This window comes from Centruroides vittatus, unplaced genomic scaffold, assembly GCF_030686945.1.
Source record: "Centruroides vittatus isolate TY-2023 unplaced genomic scaffold, ASM3068694v2 contig_1079, whole genome shotgun sequence".
NCBI lineage: Eukaryota > Metazoa > Arthropoda > Arachnida > Scorpiones > Buthidae > Centruroides > Centruroides vittatus.
The window spans coordinates 955,903-977,405 of record NW_027120694.1 but is presented as its reverse complement, the minus strand read 5'-3'; the positions used below and the strand labels follow the sequence as shown (position 1 = coordinate 977,405).

At 29.7% G+C, this 21,503-nt stretch overlaps 1 protein-coding gene across 1 annotated transcript in view; it reads left to right on the top strand.

The window, feature by feature from the left end:
* The window catches only part of LOC136974649 (titin-like), a gene marked incomplete at its 5' end in the record, with an annotated part of 119,011 nt that overhangs the window by 86,715 nt on the left and 10,793 nt on the right, over nucleotides 1–21,503 (top strand). Inside the window, 16 exon segments of the mRNA XM_067269582.1 lie at nucleotides 3,364–4,436; nucleotides 4,438–4,941; nucleotides 4,943–6,416; nucleotides 8,182–8,217; nucleotides 8,314–8,330; nucleotides 11,995–12,238; nucleotides 14,152–14,324; nucleotides 15,134–15,266; nucleotides 15,348–15,535; nucleotides 18,399–18,591; nucleotides 18,706–18,813; nucleotides 19,691–19,873; nucleotides 19,961–20,010; nucleotides 20,829–20,905; nucleotides 20,975–21,144; nucleotides 21,227–21,496. Of these exon segments, the coding sequence (XP_067125683.1) occupies nucleotides 3,364–4,436; nucleotides 4,438–4,941; nucleotides 4,943–6,416; nucleotides 8,182–8,217; nucleotides 8,314–8,330; nucleotides 11,995–12,238; nucleotides 14,152–14,324; nucleotides 15,134–15,266; nucleotides 15,348–15,535; nucleotides 18,399–18,591; nucleotides 18,706–18,813; nucleotides 19,691–19,873; nucleotides 19,961–20,010; nucleotides 20,829–20,905; nucleotides 20,975–21,144; nucleotides 21,227–21,496 (4,893 nt within the window).

Sequence of the window (21,503 nt, the reverse complement as noted above, 5' to 3'; positions counted from 1 at the left end):
TCCAGTTTAATTATTGATACAAAATATTATACACATTAACAATTTATGTATTAAATATAATTTCGTTATCTTTATTTCAGTTAAAATTCTATTTCTTACATTTGTAAATGATAATTGTTCAAAGCAAATATAATAAGACAAATTTTATTTAAGTATAATATGTTTAGAACTAGTGTATTAAATATTTGTTAATTAACAGAAAAATATATACAAAAATTTATAAATAATTTTCAATGTATTAATAGTTTAGCTGAAGATTAAATTTCAGCAAATAACTCTTATAATATAAATCAATTACTATTATAATCAGAAATGTGGTAAATAATTTTTAATTCTTTAATAAACAAACATCATCAAACCCAATATGTTTAAAGCTATCCTTCAATTAATGCCGAATATTATATTATATGGCTAACTACATTCTCGAATACAATTTCGAACAAGCAATTTCAAATTGAAATAAACTACAAAAAGAACTCACGCGCTACGCTGGATAACGTAAACTAAAACTAATATAAACAACATAGAAAATAATAAAATAAAATATGTCAATGTTACATGTGTACGATTGTAAAAATCCTATAGTGTACTCGATACCTTGTACAGCAACGACCAGTTAAAGATTGATAAAGAATACATCGGGGTCACGACGAGAAGCCTAAGTAAAAGGATTAAGGAACACAGATATGACGTGGCGAAGGGTAAATGCACAACAACGTTAGCAAAAATGGCGCAGACTGAGGGGTCCGTGGTGAAATGGGATGAAGCCAGGATCTTAACACCGATACATTCGCCGACACTTGCGGCTACAACCGAAAAATGTGAAATTTATAAGTCCGGCTTAACCAAAAAATGCTTAAATTACAAGGATGCGGCGATTTTACCATCAGCTTGGAAGTTTTTAATTAAAAAAGTCACAGGAATACATTAGATACGGCAAAAGGATTGCCTAGAGAACTATAGACTATAGATTTTTACAATGTACACATGTAACATTGACATATTTTATTTTATTATTTTCTATGTTGTTTATATTAGTTTTAGTTTACGTTATCCAGCGTAGCGCGTGAGTTCTTTTGTAGTTTATTTCAATTTGAAATTGCTTGTTCGAAATTGTAAATATAATGTAGTTAGACAAATTTTATTTAAGTATAATATGTTTAGAACTAGTGTATTAAATATTTGTTAATTAACAGAAAAATATATACAAAAATTTATAAATAATTTTCAATGTATTAATAGTTTAGCTGAAGATTAAATTTCAGCAAATAACTCTTATAATATAAATCAATTACTATTATAATCAGAAATGTGGTAAATAATTTTTAATTCTTTAATAAACAAACATCATCAAACCCAATATGTTTAAAGCTATCCTTCAATTAATGCCGAATATTATATTATATGGCTAAATAAATTACCGTATATCTCGGCAGATAAGACGATAGTCAAATCATAAAAAAAGGCCCCGAAAATCCGAAGTCGTCTTATAGGACAGATATGAAAAAATTAGATTGAAATTTATATAAATTAAAACCATAATAGTAAAACGGACAAATCGTAATTATTTACTAGTAGAGAGTAGAGTATGTCCACAAAATAGAATAGGCCATACGATGTTTTTGTGAATAGTCAAGGTCATTACCCGAATGCCTGAATCAGTGTGAATGTTTGCAATAATCGCAAGGCAGTGCCGTCAGATGCAAGAAAATAAAAGTTGATGTTCTCTCAAAAAATTACAAATAGGATATAATTTCGTATACGCTATAGTGCATTATCCAGATAATGATCGCTGATCTAAACGAAATTCATAGGCCATTGATAGTTTGGGGGTCGTCTTATAGGACAGATATATGCTAAAACTATAAAACTTTGACGAATATTTATACCTCGTCTTATCTGCTGAGATATACGGTAATATATTTAGCCATTTTCTAGCCCGATAATATTCAACATTAGTTGGAGGATAGCTTTAATTCTTTAATAATTAAATACGAAAATATGCTGCCTTCATAAAAATGTCATTTCATTATTTTTAGATGATATCAAGTCATATATCATGTCCGAAATAATTTCTAGACAGTTTCAAATAACCAAATGATAAGACATAAACTTGATAACAACTAATGAAATGATTACAAATGATATCATATCAAGTCATTTCAAACTTTTAAAAAATAATTTCATTCATCAGCAATTTGAATTAATTTTTTGCAATTATATTTTTACATCTTTCAACAAATAGTGAAATAATTTTTACGGCTCAATAACAATATGTAATGTCAACAAAGTTCCGGGTAACAAAGAAACTAAAATAATATATTAACAGTTCAAAAAAACCAAAAATAAAATAAAATTTAAAGAGGGGAAATATCTTAATTTTTGTAATGATTTTATTAATATTTTCTGAATTATGAAAATTATTTATTTTATAAAGATATTAAGTAATATTAAATTTAACATGACTTAATAATATGCTTCAGTTAACTGATCATTAAAGATGTAATGCATAAACAATATATATATCAATGGGGTTCTCAAAGTATGGTTCTCAAGGACTACTGGGAGTTGATGAGCACATGCCAAGTGGTCCACAGAATAACCTATTAATTTTTCCAAAATGCAATTGTAGACTGTTTATCCATTTTGAAGCATCACGTATCTCTCTTACGTTAAATTACTGGATAGACAAGATTCTTTGGGACACTATCATTATCTAAGGTGATATTTATAGACTAAAATGTAGACATGAATATAGGTAATTTATGGTTCATCTGTAATTCGATTTAAGTGATCTGCAGACGAATAACCTTGAAAACCATTGATATATATCACATACAAAAATAAAAATAATAGAAAGAACGTAGGCAACGATTACTCACAAAATAGTATTATTTATAAAATTAACGCTATTTATTTTTTTTCCAGACTATAACAGCAGTAACCTCTCTCAACATATGTTGAAGCTCTGGCTGAAATATTTCTGGCATAATTAAGCAATTAACATTTGGAAGCCTTGCAATTACTTAATTTATATCAATATATTTAAATATATATGTATATGTTATAAAATAATAACACACACACATTATATCTATATGAAATTTATATTTTTTAATATATAATAATTTTTATCATAACACATATTTATTTTATTGCTTCTAATTTATCATTTCTAAGTCAAACTATTTCATAAATAAAAAAAAGGTAAGGTTATTTATTTTAGTCTTATAATGATTAATTGCATGTAAAGCATGTAACTAAAATTAACAAATAGTATTCACAAGATCAACTAAAACATGAAAATGATCATAACAACACTGAAGTAAAGAATTATTAGTAATTTTAATTATTATGATACAGAACGGCAAGAAGTAGAAGAGGTCACTATAACTGTAAAGAAGGAAGAAAAGCCAGAGGAAATTGTTGAAGAAGAAGTCACCATTATCAAAAAACCAGAAAAGAAACCTGAAGTAACTGAAGTGGAAGAAAAAGTTGTACTCAAGAAGAAAAAGAAAAAGCCAGTAGTAGAAGAGGAAATTACAGAAGAATTTAAAGTTACGTTAGAAGAGAAGGAAGAAGAAAAAGTAATTACAGAAGAGGCAGTAGAATTTGCTGTAAAGATTCCAAAAGCAAAACCAGTTGAAGAAGTGCCAGTAGAAGAAACATTTGCCATAAAATTAAAGAAAGAAGAAGAAAAGCCAGAGAAACCGGATGAAATAGAAGAAAAATTTATCATCCCCATCAAAAAGAAAGAAAAACCAAAAGAAGAAAAGGTTGAAGAAGTGGAAGAAACTGCAAAGATTGTTCTTCCAGTTGAAGAACCAAAACCAGTAGTAGAAGAAGTAGCTGAAGAGGCTAAAATTATTCTCAAAAAACCAGAAAAGAAACCAGAGGAAGTCGAAGAAATTGAAGAAAAAGTGACACTTAAAAAGAGAAAGAAGAAATCTGTAACTGAAGAACAGATAACTGAAGAATTCAAAGTCACATTAGAAAAGAAAGAGGAGGAGAAAGTCATAGAAGAAGAAACTGCTGAATTTGCAATCAAGATTCCTAAAAAACCAGAAGAAGTACCCGTGGAAGAAGTATTTGCTATTAAGAAAGAGGAAGAAAAGCCAGAGAAACCAGAAGATGTAGAAGAAAAATTCATTATACCTATCAAAAAGAAAGAAAAGCCAAAAGAAGAAAAGGTTGAAGAAGTTGAAGAAACTGCAAAGATTGTTCTTCCTGCTGAAAAACCAAAACCAGTAGTAGAGGAAGTAGCTGAAGAAGCTAAAATTATTCTCAAAAAACCAGAAAAGAAACCAGAAAAAGTCGAAGAAATTGAAGAAAAAGTGACACTTAAAAAGAAAAAGAAGAAATCTGTGACAGAAGAACAGATAACTGAAGAATTCAAAATTAAACTGGAAAAGAAAGAAGAAGAGAAGGTTGTAGAGGAAGAAACTGCTGAATTTGCTATCAAAGTTCCTAAAAAGAAACCAGAACCTAAAAGAAGAAGAACCGGTGGAAGAAACATTTGCCATAAAATTAAAGAAAGAGGAAGAAAAGCCAGAGAAACCCGAGGATGTAGAAGAAAAATTCATTATTCCCATCAAAAAGAAAGAAAAACCAAAAGAAGAAAAGGTTGAAGAAATTGAAGAAAGTGCAAAGATTGTTCTGCCTGCTGAAAAACCAAAACCAGTAGTAGAGGAAGTAGCTGAAGAAGCTAAAATTATTCTCAAAAAACCAGAAAAGAAACCAGAGAAAGTCGAAGAAATTGAAGAAAAAGTGACACTTAAAAAGAGAAAGAAGAAATCTGTGACAGAAGAACAGATAACTGAAGAATTCAAAATTAAACTGGAAAAGAAAGAAGAAGAGAAGGTTGTAGAGGAAGAAACTGCTGAATTTGCTATCAAAGTTCCTAAAAAGAAACCAGAACGTAAAAGAAGAAGAACCGGTGGAAGAAACATTTGCCATAAAATTAAAGAAAGAGGAAGAAAAGCCAGAGAAACCAGAAGATGTAGAAGAAAAATTCATTATTCCCATCAAAAAGAAAGAAAAACCAAAAGAAGAAAAGGTTGAAGAAATTGAAGAAAGTGCAAAGATTGTTCTGCCTGCAGAAAAACCAAAACCAGTAGTAGAGGAAGTAGCTGAAGAAGCTAAAATTATTCTCAAAAAACCAGAAAAGAAACCAGAGAAAGTCGAAGAAATTGAAGAAAAAGTGACACTTAAAAAGAGAAAGAAGAAATCTGTGACAGAAGAACAGATAACTGAAGAATTCAAAATTAAACTGGAAAAGAAAGAAGAAGAGAAGGTTGTAGAGGAAGAAACTGCTGAATTTGCTATCAAAGTTCCTAAAAAGAAACCAGAACGAAAAGAAGAAGAACCGGTGGAAGAAACATTTGCCATAAAATTAAAGAAAGAGGAAGAAAAGCCAGAGAAACCAGAAGATGTAGAAGAAAAATTCATTATTCCCATCAAAAAGAAAGAAAAACCAAAAGAAGAAAAGGTTGAAGAAATTGAAGAAAGTGCAAAGATTGTTCTGCCTGCAGAAAAACCAAAACCAGTAGTAGAAGAAGTAGCAGAAGAAGCTAAAATTATTCTCAAAAAACCAGAAAAGAAACCAGAGAAAGTCGAAGAAATTGAAGAAAAAGTGACACTTAAAAAGAGAAAGAAGAAATCTGTGACAGAAGAACAGATAACTGAAGAATTCAAAATTAAACTGGAAAAGAAAGAAGAAGAGAAGGTTGTAGAGGAAGAAACTGCTGAATTTGCTATCAAAGTTCCTAGAAAGAAACCAGAACGAAAAGAAGAAGAACCGGTGGAAGAAACATTTGCCATAAAATTAAAGAAAGAGGAAGAAAAGCCAGAGAAACCAGAAGATGTAGAAGAAAAATTCATTATTCCCATCAAAAAGAAAGAAAAACCAAAAGAAGAAAAGGTTGAAGAAATTGAAGAAAGTGCAAAGATTGTTCTGCCTGCAGAAAAACCAAAACCAGTAGTAGAAGAAGTAGCAGAAGAAGCTAAAATTATTCTCAAAAAACCAGAAAAGAAACCAGAGAAAGTCGAAGAAATTGAAGAAAAAGTGACACTTAAAAAGAGAAAGAAGAAATCTGTGACAGAAGAACAGATAACTGAAGAATTCAAAATTAAACTGGAAAAGAAAGAAGAAGAGAAGGTTGTAGAGGAAGAAACTGCTGAATTTGCTATCAAAGTTCCTAGAAAGAAACCAGAACGAAAAGAAGAAGAACCGGTGGAAGAAACATTTGCCATAAAATTAAAGAAAGAGGAAGAAAAGCCAGAGAAACCAGAAGATGTAGAAGAAAAATTCATTATTCCCATCAAAAAGAAAGAAAAAGAAGTTGAAGAAGTTGAAGAAAGTGCAAAGATTGTTCTGCCTGCTGAGAAACCAAAACCAAAAGAAGAGGAAGCATCAGGTACAATTTACATTTTCCTGTATATTAGTTTAGTAACTGAATTAAAATAATTAAAATCTAACATAGCAGATGCTAATATGATTAAGTTAAGACATGTTAGTATTATCATATATATTTTATTTGGAAATTTTTATAATTTTTCTTTAGTTCAAATATTAATATGGTCTTCTGCTGAATCATCATAGTTTTTGATTCATTGTATAAGATACACTTCAAGATGCAATTTTCACAGAACTTATAACTGTTTCACAATTTATCATCTCATGATTTGCAAACATTGTATATACTATAGAGTTTTCTAATCCTAAAGAGAGTTTAATATCTTTCATTTTTTCTCCCTTTTCTTCTTTTTGCATCTTTTTCTTCCCTACTTCTCTTCACCTTGTTTTTGTTCATTGTTATAACATCCAAATGACTTTTAATTTCCTTTATGACAAAATAAAGAATACTACCAGACTTCAAAATGTAGAAATTATGCTGCAGACAAATCTGTTGTTTACATGCATAATTTCTAACATTTTGAAGAGTACATTTCCAGTTTTAGAATAAATTAGTGAATACTTTCTTTTTTGAAATATCATTTCTTGAATATTTATTAAAACCTTTCTTTGGTAAAAAGTCTTATTCTAAAAAACAAAGCTATCATCCAAAAGGTGGTATGACTTTTCAAAAACTGTTATAGAAAAGTCATTAAGTGAGAAGTATGTATAATTTGAATAGAGGTGTTTAAATTTTAAAAATCATATCAGTTTCTTTAAGCTATTTTTATCATTGAAGTATAACTTGAAAATACAGTGTGACCTCCATTAATGAATACCTCTCTAAAGCAGACACTCCTGCATAATGGACAACTTTTATCATCTGGCATGAAACTTCATTACAATTGATCTCTCTTAAGTGGACACTCTTCAGTAATTTTAGCTTATAAAATTTTCAAATTGCATCTCAAAGTACAGGGTGTCCGAGAAAGATCTTTATCGTTCTAAACATTAATAATAAAAATACTAACAGGTGAAATGAAATGCAGTTTGCTGCAAAAGAATGAAGACATCTGAGAGTTTTTTTCTGGTATCAATTGTCTGAGGTAGATGGATTGATTGGTCGTGGATAACCCATATCTTGGCCTCCGCAATTGCCCGACATAACTCCACTGGATTTCTTTTTTTTGGGTTATGTTAAAGACAGAATTTATCAAACACTTGCTTCTGATATATCCATTTTAAAGGCAAGGATATAATTCACGTACAGTTTGTGAGCTCCATTAGTACAGTAGCATGAACAATGGCGAGTCTGCTCGATTTCCCTCCAAGTGTTTTTTAACATTTGCGGTAGTAACAGTGAGGATTGCTAATTGTATCCTTTCCTTTAAAATGAATATATCAGAAACAGGTGTTTGATAAACCCTGTCTTTAACATAACCCAAAAAAAAGAAATCCAGTGGAATTATGTCGGGCAATCGCGGAGGCCAAGATATGGGTCCTTCACCACCAATCAATCCATCTACCTCAGACAATTGATACCAGAAAAAACTCTCAGATGTATTCATTCTTTTGAAGCAAACTGCATTTCATTTCATCTGTTAGTATTTTTATTATTAATGTTTAGAATGATAAAGATCTTTCTCAGACACCCTGTATATTTAGCATAAGTGATTCAGTATCAGTATATAAATCCTTTGTTAGGTCTTTTTTCAAGATTTAATAGATGTGTGTGTGCGATTCATTAGCTAACTTTATTATGATGATATTTGTTTTTTTATTTTCAGAAGAAGCAAAGGTTATATTGAAAGTAGAAGAAAAAGGTTTGTATAATAAATCTACTTTTTATTTTATAATATAGACAAAAAAATTTGTTTACTGTATTATTAATAAAAAAAATTTTATTTTAACTTTTTCAGAAGAAGTAACTATAGTGGTAAGTAAATTTTTTATAATAAGTTTAAGTATTTTTAATAGATTAATACAGTATTTTCGAATTAAAATTTAACAAATTAAATTTTATATATAAGGTTCATCAAAACCACATAATGATAATGTTTTAATTTACAATTTAATTTAAAAACAAGCAATACTTTTATATATATATATATATATAAGATATAAGTACAAGGTGATTCAGAATGTATCAACAGGACTTAAGGTAGCTCCACACATTTTCCAATCAAACATAGTGTGGAATGATTTACTTGTGACTTTGCTCAACAAATATTCAGTATTTGCTACTTCCCACTCCTTGTTGGCATTGGCCTAGCCAGGGTTTTGTTATGGGGAGCCTAGTAGAGGCTGTAATTTTCTGGGAAGGGGCACCAGGTTAACTGGGGAGGCCATCCTGTAATTTTCTGGAGAGGAGCACCAGGTTAACTGGGGGGTCGTGTTCACCCATGCCCCTTCCTGGCTACACACCATGCTTGTTAGTATATTGTGCTAAATCAAAGGGATTGAATCCAGGACAAACATTTGCAATTCTCACAATGAACGCGTGGCAAACAGTCAAATGCTTTGATGAAAGGCAATTACTTGGCAATCGGGAATTATAAAATGTAAGAAGCTGCCTTTATGGAGCTGATTCTATGGTATATTTGGAAGAAAAAAATCACATATGAACATGGGTCTTACATTCAATAGTATTTGAGTTTAAATGTAAAAACAACACAGTGTTTCATCATTCAGAATAGACACATGGTATCTAATTATTAATTACAATATTTTGAAAAAGCCAGTCTCATTCATTGGCAGTTTTTGTTTTAAATATACATATACTATACATCACGCCTTATTCTAAGGCTTTTTTTATACTGCACGAATATCAGTTTTGTTTTGGCCAAGCCAATAAATCCTAGCATTAATATTCTAAAAGACAAAAATGGAAAATAAGGACAATAACACAAATCTTATATCTATATAATTACAGTCAAACCTGTTTTTATGCGCTCTTTTTATGTGCGATTTTTATTTGTGCGATTTTTTTAATGCGAATTTTTAATTTGTGCGGTATAGTTGGCGACTAGTCTCGTGCGATTCGTCATGTCTTACGTTGACTTATTATAGCTAAATAAACTTATTATAGCATAAATGCACTTATTATAGTAATATTATTGCATGAATATGCGAAAAATGAAATAATTTACTTTTTAAGTCAACAAAACACCACCTGGACAAAAATATGTAAAACAGACGATAGACCAGACGATGCAGTCAAGTGCTGACATCTGTTGTCAATAAATTCTATTTCGTACGGTTTTGAGTTATTTTCTATGTGAGACTTTTTTTATGCGGTCCCTGTTGACCGCATTAAAAAAAATATTTTTTAATTGTGTTGCGAAAACTATTATTTACAGCCATTCGTGAAGTTTCGTGAGATTTTTTTTAATGCGTTTTTTTTAATGCGGTCCCTATCCCCCGCATAAAAACAGGTTTGACTGTATATTATTTATTAATTTCAATCATTGTTCGATCTTAATCATTTAACATGTACAGTGTGTATTGTGCACCTGCATGTGATATAATTTATTATACAATAAATGCACTGTGATTGTGGATTATAGTTTAAATGATAATATTGATGTTGTGACTGCATAAAAAAATATGTATTGTATATATTCAATACAAATGATAAATCCTATCAACTGTCTATCCATAGCTGTTTTTTCATGGCCAAATAAAATACCGTATTCACTCTCATATAAGACGAGGTTTTTTATTCATTTTTCACTGCTTCAAAAACCTAGATCATCCTATATGCGCAAGCGAAGGATTCTTTGCGATTTTGCAATAATTTCTGTAAACCGTGTATACTTCATGCTGTCATTATAGGTCTACAGTCTATTTAGCATAGGTTGGCACCTAGTGTAAACAAATTCAGAACACTTTCCTTTGTTTATTGGTTTAATCCTACATCCATTAATTAAAAACTGCGTTGCATCTCATTTGTTCGCAGAAAATAATTTCTAGTTATTTATAAAAACATTAGTGAAATTCGGGTCATTTAGCAATAATTATAAATGTAGTTATTTTATATTAATTAAATTGTTATTTTTAATAAATATTAGCATATTCTGAATCATTAAAAATAAACTTTTTCCAGTCATGCACATTATAATGTTTTGGTTTTGTTTTCCATTCATCACGTATTAAGGCAAACAACTATGTTTGCCTTAATACTTGCATTTGATAATATTTTATTTGTGATTATACTAAATAAAATTAGAATTGTATTAATAAATCTAATTTTCTTTATTTTGATCTCTAAAGTCACTCGTCCTATATGCGAGATCGTCTTACATCCAAGTAAATACGATATACAGTAAAACTTGTGTAAACTGGAATTGCAGAATTGCATGGTACCAAATGTTTTTCCAGTTTGGCAGGTTTCTGTTTTGAACCAGTTCATTTTAACATACCGGTTTTACCATGCATTGTGTAATTTAGCTAAATACAGCAGAGCATCGATTATCCAACTCAATTGGGGACTGGGGTTGGTCGGATAACTGAAAAAACGGATAACCGAAAAGTATGAAAAAATACATTATTAGTATAGTATATTAGTATATCCCATGTCATTATCGCTATTAACCTACTTCACATTGAATTTTCATCGATATTAAGCCTAACAAAAGTTTTTTTAAAAATAATGATCGTCGCTATTGTATCATTAAAAATTATTTCTTTATTGTAAAGTGTAGATTATTTCTTTATTTTGCACAAAATAAATACAGTACTGTACTGTTTATTGAAAAATACAGTATAAAACAAAAAAATATATATATTCGGGTTACATATTATTAAAGTAGCCAAGACATAGCCAAATATTGTAGCACCACATCGCTAGCAGATATTTGAATTTGCCAACTAGAACGCAGTCGGTTAACTGATGTGTCGGTTGACTGGGGGTCGGATAATTGATGCTCTACTGTATTTTGAATTGTGAATTTTGATTTGTGAAGTGGAAATCCCATATTCGGGATTCCGACTGCACAAAGCACTAGCACTTTAAATACTGATAATAAGATTCATGTTCATGTGAGATTTTTTTCTTCCAAATATACCATAGAATCAGCTCTGTAAGTCATGTTGATTCATTCTGAATCACCTACATATATTAGAGAGATAATGTAAATTATTCTGGATAAAATATATGAAGTTTTAATTTCCTAATGAAGAGAAGTAGACTAATTACATTTCTTTTAATAAATGTTAGAAATAAATTTCATTCCTATATTTTTTCTTGTTTTATCTCTAACACATCTCAAATACATTTTTCATATAAAAACATTAACTTTAAAAAAACCTTTACATAATGACATAATGGACATGTTGCCTAGTAAAGTGGTTTTTATTACAGCTAGATAAGCATTCCAATGACATAGCCAATTTTATTTGAAATAAACTATGTCATTGGTTTTCTTATCCAGCTACATTAAAGCCACTTTACTATGCAATGCATCCAATGATAAAACATTGTAAATAACACTGTTGTTGTTTATCATCCTATCAAATGAAATTTTTAATTAAAATCAATAGAATTATTTTTTATGCATTATATATTGAATTGATTTATTTTATATTCTAAAAATTTACAGGAAGAAATTGAATATGTTGCTATTAAGACATATATATCAGACAGAGAAGATAGAATGTCAGTTGTTGAAGGTGAAAGAGTGTTCGTTATTGAATGCACTGAAACAGATTGGTGGTTTGTCAAGAAAACTCTCACGCAAGAGACGGGTCTAGTTCCATCCAATGTGTTGAAAGATATTATTAGTTATACTCATTACCTTAGAGAAAAACTTGATGAGAAGATAGAGAGACTTCCTGTATTCCACAGTAAGTTCAATTATTTTGATGTTTGCAATATTCCTGACTATTATAGACTATTACAACTAATCTATTCAGTATGGATAATTCAATATAATTTCAATATACCAAATTGCAACTTAAAAATGAATACATTTCATCATTCTCCTATAGCAAGGGTCAGCAACCTATGGCATACAGGACAATTTTCAGCAGCACTCTGACCGAATAGAAATGTAGAAAAAATTATATTTTAATTATAAGTTGTGATACATTAAAAACAAATCTCTTGCTTGTACATTTCTATTACAGTGCATGTGTTTACACTCCATGTCACCATCTACATGTTGTGCATGCACCTCACATGTAAGAACCTAATTCCATTAACAATTTCGCTTTAAAATTATACTTTTGAAGTCCATTATAACCAAACCAATTTTGATAATATATATAACAAAAGTTGTAGAATCTTGTTGGCACCTAGAATAACACTATAACTTAGGTTTGGCACAACACTGCCAAAGGTTGCCATTCTATAGGATGATATAAATCTTCTTCCTATTGAGGAAATTCTATTCTTGCTACTTGTCATTGCAGTAAAAGTGAAGTATAGCTCACTCATGAACCAAGTCTGTGTCAAAATGATGTCACAATGGCAAGTCATGCCACAGAATTTGTGATAATGAAAATCAGAGTGGAATTACACATTCTTATTTTAAATGATTCTGAAAAAAAATGATTTGATATTACAAATAGTAGTATATCTTTATCCACAAAAATCAAAAAATTAGACAGAGCCCAACTACAACATGCAACTAGATCATAATCATCTCTCATATACTTGGAAAAGCTGGATATATATAGGGCTTGTAAGAAAAATAAGGTCATAAATTTCAAAGATAGTAACACCCTCCCTCAGCATGGAGATCTTTAAAGTCCAGCAATGTAACATCAACATTAAATGATGTAACATCATATTACACATAACATCAACAACCAATCAGATGCTGACTCTTCCTTTAAATTATGACATTTGATTTGCCTGCATTCCTTTTCAAACATATTTAATCTGATGATAATAGCTAAAGTTATTGAAAATATTTGTTTATCATTAAATATTTTTCATATTTTCTCAAGTTGTTGGTTTGTTTTATTTTTGTCAAAAAATTCAAGTTTATAATATTGTTTACTTATAAATTATATTAATTTCATAAATGAACAATTACTATGGAAATTATTTTAAAAAGCATTAAAAACTTCAGATTATTCTTAGAAAGGTCTAAACAAATATGACCAAAAATATCGATATATTAAGAAAGAAAGTATAATTAATTTTCATTAAGACATATTTTTTTAAAATGTATTGATAATTATAAATATGTTCGTCAAAATCCTCAAACAAAATAATATCAGAAGAAACGTGGGAGGGTTGGGACTGAACATCTGGAATTCGTAGAGAGCCCACTGACCATTTGCTCCGGTTCCAAGGATGCTCCAAGGTCTCTCCTCCCCACCTCCCTCCTTTCTACACTAGCCACCAGTCCCACTTGTGGGCATGATGCTGATGTAATAAATTTAATTAAAACAGAAAAACAAAATTTACTGGAAAATAAGTCAGGAGAACCCTAAAAAGGTGAGAAAATTTAAGAGTTGAGTAAAGGGAAATCTTGAACTTGTTCCTTGATATTGTTCAAATAAACTGAAACCTGAATCATTCTGAAGATTGTTTCATTTCATTATTAAATTTAACACTTTAATTCTTTCATTATTACCATAGTTTTTATTTATCAAAAAAAGTTTTCAAAATCATGTTTTATTTCTTCCTAAAAGACAACTTTAATACAGTTGATAAATGATATAAAAATTAAAAATATATTATCAGCAACACATTTAATAATCAAAATTATACCTCGGTAAAATAATATATATTTAATTTTATATAGAACCAAGACCAGGTGAAAAAATGACTCCACCAAAGTTTGTACGCAAACTTCAACCAACAAGGGCTACGGATGGTCAAACAGCTACATTAGAATGTCAAGTGAGTGGCACCCCAAGACCTACAGTGACGTGGTTCAGACAGACAGCTATTATCAAGCCTTCTTCAGAATTTCAGGTAAAGATTTTTATATTCAGAATTAGAAAAAGTAATATGGAATACAAAATGTTGATTTATGCAATTTTTCTGTATCATCTATGATCATTTTTACACTTATTCTGAATAAATAGTCTGTTCTAATTAGCAAAATAATATAGAAATTTAATACAGATATGCACTGCTTAATGACTGGGATACATTCTGAAAATTAAGTGACTTCATCATTAAACAAACATCATGGTGTAAATAGTACTTAGGTAAATGTATACAGTATAATCTACTATTCACATAGGCAACATGTAATACAAAAATAAATATTTATGTATCTTAACATAGAAAAGGTACAGACACTATAAAATTCAATTCCATTATAATCTTATGGAGCTTCTATTGTTATTAAGTGATGCATACCTGTATGAAATTTGCTTCCAAGTGGATAATGATTTTTCAATTGTTAGCATTGCTAGCTTGCTGGACTTATCCTATATAATATTCAATATAAAATATTATAGTGTAACTACAATAATCAGTGTTAATGCATATAAAAAGGGATATTATTAAGTATTAATAAATATGTACAAAAATTTTTATTTGCATGAATTTTAAATAAAATAAATATATAAATAAAATTTTTACTAATAAATTTATAAAACTTGTTGAAAGTTTTTAATAATATACTCTTATGTCAATCATCGTATTCTTTACACTAAAGTCAATGACAGAACAAACAACACCTTAAACTATAGGACTCTGTTTTAATTATGTTGTGTTTTATGATTAATATGAAGTTTTTCAATCATAATTTTTCATATTTATATATATTTCAGATATTTTATGATGATGACAATGTTACAACATTAATCATTAAAGAGGTGTTTCCAGAAGATGCAGGAACATTTACTGTTGTAGCAAAGAATGCAGCTGGTTTTGCATCATGCTCAGCAGAATTTATTGTTGAAGGTAAATATAATTATATTAAATTTTTTTTTTAATGGAAACAAGAAACATTTTCAGATACTTACAATTAATAATTTTTCGCAGCACCTCTGTCAGATCATGGTAGTGATTTTACACCCTTGTCAAGAAGAAGTTTATCTCGCGAATCCTCTTTAGCAGATATATTAGAAGGCATTCCACCTGTGTTTTTCCAACCTCCTCAAGATAAAACTGTCGACGAAGGAAGCGACACTGAGCTGATATGTAAAATTGCCGGTGTTCCAGAACCAAAAGTAATGATAAATCAAAAATTAATATTTTATATTAAATTAATTATAAATTAATTAATATTAACTTTATAAAAATGTAAGAAAATAAGCTAATAAAATATACAAAAAAATATAAAATTCATAATAAACATTTAATATGTAGATTCATAATAATCACCTATGTTAAAAATTAATAAAATTGTATGAATTTTCAGTCAGCTTTTAGATAATATCTGGAGGCATAACAAGAAAGATATGTAGAGAAATATATGCCCCAAACACTAAATGAAAATGGACTATGGCCTCTCTTAATATACAAAATACAATTTCAAAAAAATTGTTGACAAACAGTTAAATTTTATGCTAATATTAAAACTGAAAATGTTAAAAATTTGCTGTTTTATTCAAAACAAATACATTCTGCTAAAATATGTATTATACAATTATATATATGTAGCCCTTACCTTTCTTCCCTCAAGCAAACAAAATACTTAGGGAGAACTTTGCTCATTCCCTATAGATAAACCATATACAGTAATTGCTTTGACAAACACAACCTGATGACGGCCAGTCAGATGAAGAGGTAAGATATGTTCCCAATTCTTATAAGAACGCTTGACCTTACCTTGTGAGTTAGTCAGTCAAGAACTATATCATCTCCTCAGTCACTTTGTTAGTGGTGCATTCAGAAAAATGATGCCCTAGCTCCACAATATACAGACATCTCCCAACTAATAGTGCCACTTTTGCATTGAATGATTCTATTTTATAATTTTAGTTTTACAACAACTGTATTTATACAGATTTTTAAATATTGAAAGATCAAAAGATACTGCTATAGAAAACCCATTATTAGTATTACTACTCTGTTCATGCAAAAATATATTGATATATTAATACAGGAAATCCTCATTAATTCAAACTTGGATAGTTTGAAATCCTATTAGTTTGTAACCATACTATTTGTCCTGACTGGGGATATAGAGATTTATATATTAAGGATTTCAGTTAGTTTAAAATATGGCTACTTCAAAATTTGAAATGAAAATTCTGTCCAAACTGTGATGTGTATACATTAACTTGTTCATTTAGATTGATGTGTCTCCATAATATAAAACAACAATAGACCATGAACAACTAACCTGGTCAACACGGTTTTGCTTTACAGTAACACATTTTTGGTATCACATCTTACCCATGGACAATCTTTTTTTCCTCTTACCTCGTAAAATATGGCCAGGTTTCAGAGAATTGCAAGTTGGGCTACAAGTAGCAGATTAAGATATCTGTTGGGCTCTAGACTACAACATTTGGGAAACTTACTACGTTTTGGACCACTTCAAAAATAATTTGGACTACATTTCAAAGAATTCTGCTTTACTTTTTATAAAACCTATCTAGCAACCTGTGAGGTTCTCACCAGACGTGCTGTTTACCTGCGGTTTATTTTATTATTATTATTACTATTATTATTATTAATTAATGAAAATAGCATTCTGTATATGTAGCCGTATTCTGTTTGCTTAATAAATTACATTAGTTACATGGCATTTGGCATACTGTATAGAAATATGTAAATCTCAGATAATTTGAAGTAGAAATTAATTAATCCCTTGAATTTCTAAGTAATAAGGATTTCTTGTACTACTCAACTGATATGTCTTATTTTTTTTTATACTTAAGCACTACAATTCTGTATTTGCTGTGATAGATCAAAATTATCAGTAGGATGCTACTTAAAATCCATCCAGTAAACAAAGTGTTGATTATAAATACACCTCACTAACCTTAATAATGCTTTGCAGTTATTTTGTAACATACAGGTACTCCTCACTTTACAACCTATCTGCTTAACAACCACTCACACTTACGACCGATCAAGTGTCAACCTGCAATTTGGGGAATCCCCTTTCTCAGCTTGAGTGTCGATCAGTGGTGAATGGTGACATGCACACTAAGCATACTATAATAGGCTTGCGCATACTATAATTGTCTTATAGTACTATAATAGGCTAATAGCATACTATAATAGTCTTTTTATGAATAAATTTGAAGTTTGTTGCATAATTTGTATAATTTTACAATGATCCTATATTCTCAGTGCAAGCTCCTCGCTTATTGACCAATTTGCTTAATGACATAGTCATTGGAATGGAACTCGGTCGTAAAGTGAGGAGTATCTGTACCACAAACATTTTCAGTCCACCCTAGGACCTTCTTCAGGTGAAGTCCTAGAAAAAAACCTTTTTTTGGTGTGATTAGTGTTCTATTCATTCTAGTTTCGAAAGCTTCTATTTTCAAATTTCCTTTTAAAATTTTAAATTCTTAACAATGTGTGCCTGCATCAACTGTTATAACATTGAGTCACATAGCCTGGTTGTGGTACGTTGCAAAATAACTGCACGGCATTATTAAGGTTAGTGAGATATATTTATAGGATGCTACTTGCACATTGATGAATAAATAAATACAGTACATTTACAGAATTGTACTACTACCCTGTAATTTCATTCTTTACATGTTAATCCACTTATCCAAATTTTTGATTATCCAAATCAACTGCAGAATGAATCAATTTCGATAATCAAAATTCTATTGTATTATTTTGAATTTTTGCATCCCAAACTTTTGCACCCCTAGGCCCAACCTTAGCAGGACTAATAGGAAATCCACCACTGCACTTTGCCCTTTAATTGTATCTAACAGTATTTGTATAAGTTTATATATAACTGTATATAGTATATTGGGTAAATAAAGAATACAACATATATATCACCATCTAAGCACTAAAATTTCAAATTAAAGCTCTGATAACATCATTTATTAAATCCAAAACTTCACAGAAAATCAAATTTTAATTTATTTAATTATGGTATTTTTATTACAGATCACATGGTTAAAGAACGGTCAACCTCTAAAAGAAACAGATCATATAACTATAAAAAGGGTGACAGATTTTGATACTTACACTGTAACAGTAAAAATAAAAAAGACTAAACCTGAAGATGGCGGCACTTATACAATAAAGGCTGAGAATAAGGAAGGAAAAACAAATACATCTTTAACTCTAACAGTCAAAGGTATTTAATGCAAATTCCCTATTAGTTTTAGTAATATATATTTGTTTATCACTCTATTTAAATCAATATATAAATCAAAATTCTCTATTTAATATAATTATTATTAATTATTAGAAGCAGCTCAGCCTCCTAAAATTACTAAAAAGCCTCAACCAAAAGAAGTTAAACCCAAAGACAAAGTAGAATTTGTATGTACAGTAACTGGAAAACCAACACCAAAAGGTAATTTCTTAATATTTTTGATTTTATGATTTGTAAATTTAGACATAAATTATAATATAACCAATGATAAGCTTAGAATTAAAATTAGAACGCTTCTTCCTTTGTACTATGTACCTTTAAGACTAGAAGATCCTGAAAAATTTGATTCCTGGATGTCCTCCATTTTTTCCATATAACCTAGGTCTATGGCTGGTCTATGGTTAATTTTTAGATCTTAATTAATAATATACCAGCTCCCAAGAAACTATTCATACTAGCTTTCAGTATATTATTTATGAGAGATGCAAAGTATAATCAGTACAATTCCTTAAGTTATCCTCTATTTATTGTAATGCTTTTAACAGGGCTGGAAATTTTGCAAAGCATTTTATTTAATTTCAATAATTTAAACTAATATTGAAATGAATGATAACAAAACTTATATAAAATATTAAGCAATATAAAGCTATTTAAATGAATAATATTCAATGGTTGGCTGGCTGAGTGTCTAAGATGACATCCTACTGCTCTGAGGATCAAATATGGATGGGTTGAAAAACCCAGGAATTTTTTGGGGATGATTTGCTTGGATATGTTGGAGCCTGCCCCTCACTTCCCGACTGTTCCATTGTGGTTGTATATTTTATACTTTGCACTAGACCCCTGCAAAATATGGAACTATTTCTGAACATATTGAAGCTATATAGAAGCAAATTACAGAAACTTTGACTTATTTTGTTCCAAGAACTTGACTTAAAGAGTATAAAATAATCATATTTTGATTGTTCTGAAATGTTAATGCTATTCTAATTTACATTAACTATTTTATAAAAGAAGAATTGATTGTTAAATGATTATTTATTTATTGAATGCATTAAAATATTATTTTTTTCTCTAGTTGTGTGGCAACGAAATGGAAAAGAAATCATTCCTGACAAACGTCATTCCATTACTTCCAAAGATGACACACACACACTCACAATTAATCCAACAGAACCTGGTGACAAAGGCACTTACACCGTAACTGCATCTAATCCTGCAGGTAAAGATAGCACAACAACAGAATTAACAGTATTAGAAGGTATGTATTTAAACTGTTTTATAGTTTATTATATTTAGTTTAATTAAAACAGAAGGAAATTTTTTAAATTCATATTATTGTCCTTAGAAAAACCAAAAGAAGAACCTCCAGTCTTTACTCAGACATTCAGTGATACAGTAAGTAATAAATTTTGAATTTAAAAATGCAGTTTATTAAAGTCCAGAAAAATTTAAATTAAAAGAAGAATTGTTAATTGGATAAGAATTAAATCATTAATTTTTATAAAACATGGAATGTTTAAAATTCAATGGAAATGATGTTGAGACAGTTTAGTCAATAACTACATGTTTATTTCCCATATAATGGCTGAAGGGCTGAGGTGATAAAGATGTCGGCTTGCCATATTCAAAACAAGAATCAAGAATTATCAAATACCATTCACTTTACTTTTAGTACATAATCACACATTGATCAATTTCTAACTCTAACTCTTTATCCTTGGTTGTGAATACACGTGAGAAACCAAAGTTAAAGCTTGGGTTGTATTCTCAAAAATTTTCCTGGGTGGTTTGATCTGGTTATATTGGTCCCCCATCCCTATCATAATAAATTTGTAATTAAATCAGTTACTATAAATTATATTAGTATTAAATTATACAAGTTTTTTTTAACTCTTTCTGCTGTGTGGATACTAAGAGGGCCATTTTGGCAAACCCATTACGGGTTTGGCCAGACTCACAATGGGTTGGCTGGGTGGTGGGAAATGGGCCTGACATATTCAGATAGCCCATCCCCAAAATATTCTTGGGGTATTTTTTGACACTTCTTGACTCGATCTTGGGTCCCTGAGAGTAGTAGGCTGCCATCCTAACTGCTCAGCCATTTGGCAATTGATAATGATAGGTATATGGTAGATTCTGAATAACTCATTATTAATAAATATAATTTAACCTATTAATATATTTATTCAATATTGAAATTCATTTGTTTACAGTCAGTACTGGAGAAAGACACAGTTACTTTAATTGCAAAAGTCACAGGAAAACCACCTCCAGAAGTAACTTGGTACAAGTAAGTGTTGCAAAATATTTATACATGTTTAAATTTATAGAATGAATGCAAATTAATGTGATATTTTAGAGATGGAAAGAAGATCAAGCCTTCAAAAACCGTAAAAGAAACACAAGAGAAAGATGTTTATAAATTAACAATAACTGAAACTAGTCCAAAGAAAGATTCTGGTGATTATAAATGTGTCGCTACAAATCCTGCTGGTAAAACAGAACATACAGCTAAAGTTACAATTCAAAGTAAGTTTTCTGTACAAAAAAAGAAATTTAATTAAATTAGCTTTAATTAGAATCTGTCGTAAATTCAATATCTTTCCTACAGAGGCAGGAGTTGAATTTGTTGAGAAATTACACGACATTGAAATTAAGGAGAAACAGGAAGCCGTATTTATCACGCAATTGTCTCAAGAAGATGCAGATGTTAAATGGTATAAAGATGGAGAAGAAATTAAACCAGACAAAAAGAAGTATGAATTTGTAAAAGAAGGAAAAGTAAGAAAACTTATAATACATGATTCACATATAAATGATGAAGGAGAATACACTTGCGTTCTGGGTGAAAAAGAATGCACTGCTGATCTAGTAGTAGTTGGTAAGAT